Here is an 8,675-nt window from a genome sequence, read left to right as displayed (position 1 = left end):
GTTTAGCAAAGTGTTATGGGAGAGAGGGGAAGGATTTGTCCAGACTTATCCAGACTCTTGTGAGAATTGGCCAGATTGAGAAAGGAGGATCAGAAGTTCTCAGAAAGGGGAAGACTGTGGCCAAGACTGAGAGGTGTTCAAGTAGGAGCAGCTCCAAGCATGGCTTACAGAAGAGCTTTATTTACTTGACTCCACCCAAGATGTCCATTAGTTCCACCCAAATCACACCAAATAAACATATAATCTAAGATAAAACTATGCAGAAGACATTTCAAATCAATGAAATCTCCAATTGGAATTGGAACTGCCAATTCCAATCTGATCCTTGGCCCTAAATAGAGGTCCTGGAGAAGCCACTCTGGGAATGATTCTTGCATATTGGGAATTTGGAATGTAAGGAGGAGTAGAAAAAGTCTTTGTCGCACCCAGTTAGACTTGATTTCTCCATTATTTCTTCTTTCCTGGCTAGAGCTGTTGGCATAGATAGAGTTAAAACTCTTAGAGACAAGTTTTATGCCAAACAAGGAAGCAAATACCCATTCTGGGCCCTCCCTGGCCATGTTTACCATGAGAATTTGAGTTCACTGATGTCTGGGACCATATACACGCTGTTCATCTCTGCTTCTCCAGTACCCACTAGAGTGCCTTGCACATAATAGATACACAATCTTTTTTTTTTTTTTTTAATGAATGAATTCCTGGGGGAATGAGCAACTATAGATTTTGGTGAGTAAATACTATTTTATTTATGATCATAGAAAGAACGAATATTTTGCTTAATGTTATCCATTGAGAATAAATTTGTTTGAAAAGTAGTTCAATTACGTCAAGAGCAATTGCCCGTTATTATAGACTTATTCCAATTCCTAGAGAAATGAGCATAATTTTCAAAACATAATTATATCTGACATTAAGTGACTTCTCTGTGGACTCTTTCTTGAAAACAGAAAATTCGAAGTCCCATGATGCAGCAACAGTGACTCACCTTTCCATCTGAGGGCCGTTCCTCCCAGTTCAAGTATGATGTTTGCTTAAAAGATGAAACCACCCCCATTCTAAGTAAATATGACATTTAGACAACTCTTCAAGGATGAACATTTTATTGGAATATAGGCATTTAGCAGAGTAAATATGTGGTTACAAAGTGCTTTAAGTTTATTTGCTTTATATAGTGACCAGAAAAACCCATCCACAGTGTAGATTTTTTCTTGAAGTTGCAGACTTCAGAAGGCAAGTCCCCAAACCCGCTTATTTATTAGTAGAGTATGAAGACATATGTACCCAACTTTTTTTTACCTAGTGAACCTGTATTGTTTTTAATACAGGTTTTTATTTTTATTGTTTTTAATTTAAATTGCTATGCAGCATATAGAGTTTAGCACTTTTTAAAAGAATGAAAATCACTCATCTGGGAGAACTGTGAACCCCTTGGAAACCAGGGACTCCAATCTGGAGGGTTACAAAACCAGACTTGAGAATCTTTGCAATAAAATGTAGAAGATAAGGCCTAGAGACCTGTGGTTTTTCACAGGTCCTCTTTCTAAAAGCTCTTTCTAAAAGCTTTTGGACAGATGGGAATCTTATCCTTGTGGTTTCCAAAATGCCTTTTTTTTTTTTTTTTTTTTAGAGAGAGTTTTCTCTGCATAATTCAAGGCACCGCTGTCTCCACTCTAAGCGGCAAAGGGAAAAAGATGACAAGCTGATTTTTTTTTTCAAGGAAAATATTCTCCTTGTAAAAGGTCAATAGTAACAGAACTCATTTAAAGTCATGGAATTTTTCCCAAAACCCATGTCCTAAGGTTTTATGCATTTCTAATAGATTTGCCTGGAGGAGAGGTCCCCAGAGCACCATGCTGGAAGCTTTTCAGGCTGCTCATTTAAATTACAATAACCTTGCTCTAACCTGGAAACCACTGAAGCAACACATACAAGTCTATTAAAAACAAGACAAGCTCATAGTAATCTGAAGTTACTCCATTCAACATGTTAAAATGAATAAGGGATATTTTTAATGAACTTTAGTTTCCTGTTCCATCACCAAAGGGAACAATCATCCTGCTTAGTCTACTGAACTTGTCTTTTGTGAAATAAGTACAGAAACATTCTTTGTGTTCTCAAGTCTACCCTACCACTTAGTTCTCAGTACCCTCTAGCCTATAAGATGGGCACTGATTTTCATCCATCCAAAGCAGATGTACTTTCTTTTAGGGTTGGAAAAAATCTCTTGGTTTTCCAAGGGGTCCAAGAAGCCGTGAGGTGAGCAAAGGAAGGAAGCTAGGAAGCTCCAGCATGGGCTGAGCCTGGGCTGGGACCTCCTTACTCACTGACAATTCTCCTGGAGAGAAGGGCCGTGCTTGGTGGGGCCGGGCATTACGCCCTTGGCTCCCGGCCTTACTGGGCAGCGCATCCGACCATCTGGCTGTCTGCCTCGTGGACTCTGGACTTGACCGGAGGAAAGACTCCCCAAGGGCAGAAAGCCCAGTTAAAAACGTCTCCCTGCCTGACAGCCCAGCACAGAGCGTGGTGGATGTTCAGGGCTCACATTTCTGGAGCAGCTCAACGCTTGCCAGTTCTTAGGCGAGGCACTAGGGATATGACAGGGACTGGAGAAGGCAGGGAGCCATTATGCAAGGCGGTGTACCTCTAGCAGGAAGCACACACCATTAATAAACCCCAATTTCTGTCCTCGAAGAGAGAGGTCCCAGGAGAGATGGCCGGTAAACATAATTTCAGTACCCTGTGCTAAATGCAAGGATATGAGTGAGCATTGGGTACTGCGGGGACCTGAGAGGAGTAGCCTCCACTCTCTCTCTCTCTATAAGGAGACCCTGCATAGATGTGAAGATCTAAACACTCTAGGAGAAGTGAAAACAATTCAATATGAGACTATGATGATACTGATTATTCTTCATTCTTTATCACCTGGAAATTCTTCATGGGGAGGTGGACAGAGAAATATTTTAATTCCTGGTGAAAAAGTTAAACCATGGGACAAAGTCTCTAAACAACTGACATAAACTTGCTGCTGCTGATCACAGTAAGCTTTTAGGACAGTATGTTGGGATCTAACATTAATATTTGTGGAAGGAAATGTCAAGAGGTAGTATCTGAGACTGGAGCTTTTAGGAAATGAAGGATAATAGAACCTATGTTTTTAATCTCCTGCAAGTAAGTCCTTTAACATAAACATTTATTGGTCAGGATCCATTGAGAAGTATCTGTGTCTCTTTCCATTGGAGTGTAAGTTCCAGGAGGGAGGAACAGAGTCGTTTCACTACAGTATCTCTAGCACCTGGGACATAATAGGGACTCAGTTAACTTGCTGAATGACCAGACAAATGATTTCCACTTTGGGTGATGTCTTTGGGACTTGATGCTGTACATCTTGGCTTTTCTCTTTCTTGTCCTTCCTTCATTCCTTCCTTGCTTCCTTCCTTTCCCATTTATTCACGTTCTTCCTCTTCTGGGAATGAACCAGGACTGCTTCGATGGATAGAAAGTTATGATGGTTTGAAAATTGACATATGTTTTTCTTTTAATTCCCATAGGTCTTTTAATTTGTGCCAAAGCTCCTTATCTATTCTTCTTCTTCTTCTTCTTCTTCTTCTTCTTCTTCTTCTTTCTTCTTTTTTTGTTGTTGTTGCTGTTGTCACTATGCCTAGCACAGCACACGGCATACAGTAGCTACTCAAATAATGCTTGCTTAATTGGTAGTCTTTTATGCTTAAGAATTAGCTAAGGGCCCCCTGCACAGTCTAAAGCTAATTTGGAATGCTTTCAGGCTTAAACATGCCAAGGAAATTTTCTTGCCTCCTCTGAATTTCCCCAAAAGGTGATTAATAAGAATCAACACAATTAATTAACAAGAAATTGATAGTAGAATCAGTAACAAGCTCAGACAGTCCCACAGACCACAACTTTCCTCTGATTGTGTTCAGCGTCCCCCTGGGTGCTCTCAGGCGTTATCTCTCAGGGTCTATGGGGCTGCCCACAGCAGGGTGATCGGTGTTCACCACCCACCCTTTCCGGTGGCCTGACTGTGGATGAATGCTGAGTCTTTCAGAGACAGTGAAGTTGCTTGAGTGGATGGTGAAGCTTGATTTACAATAAACATTTGCATTCTTACCAAAAATTAAAAAGCCTTGAAGGACATTAGAGGAAGATGTGCAGTGTATTGGAAACTGGGCTTCTACTGTTTTCTTCATCTTTGCTGGAACACCACTGCCTCCCTTAGACATCCACAGCTGCCTCTCACCCTAAACACTTCCCACTAAAATGCTAAAGCGGTAATTCAGGGTAGAACACTTCAATCCCACAGAGGTCTGCCTCACTATGCATGCTCTGTGTGCATTTCCTCTGGTTTCATGACACACGTTAAGGAAGTACTTATTTATTTATTTCTTTTTGGTAACAACTTGTGTGCAATCCCTAAGCATACCCATAACTATTAACCTTTGGCTGAGTTTGTACAAGAAATACTTAAGCCAAATTGTCCCTTTCACTCTTCGGAGGGCTGCTCTGGGGTACTCTCCCCCATATCTGGTGAACCTAGCAGATCTATGTTTGGAGCATTCTCTACTACCCACTGGCACTCATGAACACCGGCAGCCTTAATCTCCTCTGTCTTCACACTGGTAGTAGCCTGGGTCATGCTGCTGGTCCCTCCCAGGGTTTCTTCCACAGAAACTGGGCTCTCACTGGGGCAGGTGTGGTGAGCACTGGAAGTGCAATCTTCCTGTGGCCTGGCCTCATCCTCCACAATGGACGCAGCCCCTCTTCCATCCTGGGCATCCAGGCTGGAAGACCTCCCCCGGATCTCCCCCTCAGTGTGCTCCCCAGCCTCTGCTTGCTGCTCTGTGGGGTCTGGGCTGCTGGCACCAGGGGTGAGCCCTTCACAGGCCAGCTCGGCCACCAGAAATCCCCCCAACTCCTCCCTGCTGGCCTCCGCCTCCGGAGGGGGAGGATGGGCCTCCCTCCCACTGATCTCACTCTCTTCACAGCTGTCCTGACTGGAGGCAGCTGCTTGATTGGCCTCTGCGTAGGGTGGGGTTGTTTCCTCTAATTTTTCCATTTCTTGGGGAGCGAGGGTCTCTTCATTTGTATCTTCTTCAATCTCGAGGGTGGAAGATTCCACTGGCACTTCAATGGTCACCGTTAACAAATTTCTGAGCTCCTTTAAGGAGCTCGAGGCAGAGCTGGATTCTGGCTTTTCGTGGGTGGGTTCTCCGTCCTTAGGAGCCCCTCCAAACTCCAGCTCTGATGAGTGTGTGCCCAGGGCTCCTGCTGTGTCCTCTGCAGTCACGAGATCTACAAGAGGGCCATCCATGCCTGAAATAATCATCTGTCCGGTCCCACCTGGGGGAGGGGTGGGGACAGGGAAAGAAAGGCTTTCTTCTTTGGCCAACGGACTAGAGACCCCAGGCTGCTTCTTTTCCCCTGACTCCTGGAATACTTCGTTACTTAGCGTTTCACTATCTGAAACTCCCGGCAGAAGGGCCGAGGCTCTCCTGGCAGGGCTGGCCTGATTCGACCCTGCAGAGGTTTTGATATCAGTTAAGCTGGACACACTTTCGCTGGGCAAGGCCATATTGTCTTCAAATAAGTTGTGTTTCTTCAGGATAGCAGCTTCCTTTATCACTGAGAGAGACCAGAAAGCAAAACGTGACATTAACACTGTGCCCTGGCCACCCTGGATTTTTTTACTTTATCCAGAAGCCAAACTCCCTTCTCCCAGCTTTTCAGCCATCCAAATTTCTCAATTTCAAATTCCAGCTTATATCCACCCTCTTCCAGACCATCAGGTCCCTGATGACCAAAGCCCACCGACCCATTCTGAACTCTGGACCTCTGTAGTGTTCATTCATTCATCCCTTTGCTCATTCATTTATTCAAACTGAACATCAACTGAGGGACAGACTCTGAGAATCCAAAGATGAATCAAATATGGTTTTTGCTTTCAAGGAGCTCGCAACCTATACTAGTATCATCTGTATCATTCATAGAGGCCCCACTGCAGAGGCAGGTCTGGCGTTTCTCAGTTTCTCGCAGGACAGTCCTGAATGTGTAATGGGTACTCAGTATTGAACACACAGAGAGAGCTCTATTGACCTGTCGTGTCTGTAATGAAGACCTATATGCATCCAGCTCAGTCTTAGAGGCCTTGAGGGGACTAAAACCAACAATAATGATTATAGCAGCTGACATTTTTGATGATAGGCCCCTACTAGAGCTCTGCAGGTTGTACAGTGCCCAACAGTGTCATATCCAAGAGCATGTATCATTCATATCAGAGATGGCACAGATTTGTGTATTCAGCATAATTTTCTAGTAACTAGCAGTAGAGCATCTTGCACTGATAAAATCGGTATGTCACGGCAATTTTTGACAGAGAGCAGCCAGTGTTTGGAGAAGGGGAGCCTTTTCCTAACTGGCTCAAAGGTGCCATGGTGGACTGGCAACAGGCTGGAGTGAGCCCTTCCCATGAGACACTGCGCTGACATCTTTACATTTCCTATCTCCTTGGATTAGGTACTGGGGCTTGTGTTTGGCCAGTTTTCCTTGTGGAGGGTTTTTTTTTTTTTTTTTTTTTTTTTGTGATACTAACACCTTCCCCGTGGAGACCAGCTACGGTTCAGGCCTACGGTTTGAGGGAATGGCCCTAACCAGCATATTTCTATCAGAGTTGTCCTGTCCACAGTCTCATCACAAGCCTGATTCCACAGGACAGGGGGTGCTAGAGTCCCAACAAGACTCACGGGGTACTGCGTGGGCGCCCTGTGTCTGCTTCTGCCCCGCCGACAGGATGTGAGGCATGTGCTGAGGGAGCAGCTGACAACCCTTGCTCCCGGAATCGCCTCCTCCTGCCTCAGGGAGGGGCTGTGAGTCTGCAGCTAAAAGCACCTGTTCTTTGTTCTGTCTGGAGCAGCTGGAGAAAGACAGCTGTTCATGAGACCGTCTAGCCTTAATCTCCCTAAACCTCAGTTTTCTGTGAAAAATGAAGCCTGAAATCTCTTTCTCGCAGAGTTCTTATTGGTATTCAAAGAAGGAGTATCTACTGGGCCGGCACAGTGTGTGCCAGATTAGGACTCTCCATCAAAGCTGGTAGTCCTCTCTCTTCCCTCTCCTTTCTTCTCTGTCTCCCCAACAAACCAGTAGCCATTTCCTCTTCCCCTTCCATCCTATTGAGGAACCTAGCTGGCCTCACTGGGTCCCCTGTACCTGAAATTCCCTCAGCCCCAAGTAAATCTTCCTCACCTTTCAGAGTTTCATCAAGGAGGCTCTGATGTAAAATCTCCTCATAGACATTTTCAACATGAATCATATTGGTGTGATCTGCAAAAATGAACTGTTCATATTTCTGGAGCTCCTAGAGCGAGGAGAGAGGAAGACAGAGGACAAGACATGAGATGCCAGTTTGCAGATGAGGTACAGGGAGCCTCCCACTGATGATGCCCTCCTTGCAGTGTGGGGCACTCAGCCACTGGTCATGCCCTTCCCTTCCCCAGGCACGAGGCACTGTTTCCCGTACTCGGCACACGCTCTGTGTACTTCAGGGGTGTAGACAACACAGATTTTAAGCATCTCAAGGCCCTGTCTGTGGGTCAGTGGGTCTCAAGGCCCTCCTTTTTTTTCTGTCACAACCAAAATGTTTCCTTCTTCCTTTTTTTTTTTTCTTTTAAACTCTAATAGTATTTTACCAAAGTATAAGTTACCTTGGTAAACATACACATTTTACAAGTATATCTCAGTGGTTTTAAATATATAACTATACCCATGTTAACTGTAACCCAGATCAAGATAGAGACTATTTCCAGGACCCTGTGACTTTTTCTTGACTACACCCACAAACAAGAGGTAAGCACTACTCTGATATCTGTCACAACAGATTCGTTTTTCTAATTTTTTTTTTTTTTGAGACAGAGAGAGAACATAAGGGGGGTTAGGGAGAGGGAGAGAATCTTAAGCAGGTTCCACACCCAGCAATGAGCCTGACACAGGGCTCAATCTAACAACTCTGAGGTCATGACCTGAGCCAAAATCAAGAGTTGGATGCTTTACAGACTGAGCCACCCAGGTGTCCCTAGTTTTTCTGATTTTTCAACTTTACATAAATCAAATCATATATTCTTGTGTGTTTGGTTTTGAGATTCATCTGTGTTGCTACATGTATCATCAGTAGCTTGTTCCCTTTTGTTGATAAAAGGCATTCATTATATGGATAAACTAAAATTTTTTAGCTATCCTCCTTATTGAGGGTGTTGAGATTTTCTCTTTTTTTTAATTTTTTTTTTTTTTAGATTTTCTCATTTTTTAACTGTTATGAATACAATTGCTACAAACATTCTTGTGCATGATTTTTTTTTTTATCTTAAGTATATGCCTAGAAGTGAAATTGCTGGGTCCTGGACTAAATGTTTGTTTAACTTTATTAGAGGGACCCTTTTCACAGATACGGAGAATCTCTAGTCAAGGACTCTTCAGGAACATTCTCCTCTTTCCCTCCAACTGGCCCTGACACTCATTGATTCCCTCTAAGACAACCCAGGCAGGATGTGAAATCTTTGAAAACTTTCTGCTCTCCAAGAGTTTCCAGATGGCTTGAGGTCAGGGTAGGGATCAAAATGTACCAAGTCACATGCCAGTGATTGGTATTCAAAAGGGCCCAAGAGCCAGGG

General features: G+C 43.9%; 1 protein-coding gene across 3 annotated transcripts in view; it reads right to left on the bottom strand.

Annotated features, from left to right (window-relative positions):
- Positions 1-1,083: 1,083 nt before the first annotated feature.
- The window catches only part of NIBAN1 (niban apoptosis regulator 1), a 213,424-nt gene continuing 205,832 nt past the window's right edge, over positions 1,084-8,675 (bottom strand). For all 3 annotated transcript variants that reach the window (XM_041755283.1, XM_041755291.1, XM_041755279.1), the window contains exons 13-14: positions 7,255-7,366; positions 1,084-5,637 (exon numbers count right to left, since the gene is read on the bottom strand). In XM_041755283.1, coding sequence (XP_041611217.1) covers positions 4,499-5,637; positions 7,255-7,366 — 1,251 coding nt within the window. In that variant the 3' untranslated portion in view covers positions 1,084-4,498. The remainder of the gene's footprint in view (positions 5,638-7,254; positions 7,367-8,675) is intronic.

This window comes from Vulpes lagopus, chromosome 1, assembly GCF_018345385.1.
Source record: "Vulpes lagopus strain Blue_001 chromosome 1, ASM1834538v1, whole genome shotgun sequence".
Taxonomy (NCBI): Eukaryota; Metazoa; Chordata; class Mammalia; order Carnivora; family Canidae; genus Vulpes; species Vulpes lagopus.
The sequence above is the reverse complement of the archived record's forward strand: the minus strand, read 5'-3'. Positions and strand labels throughout refer to the sequence as shown.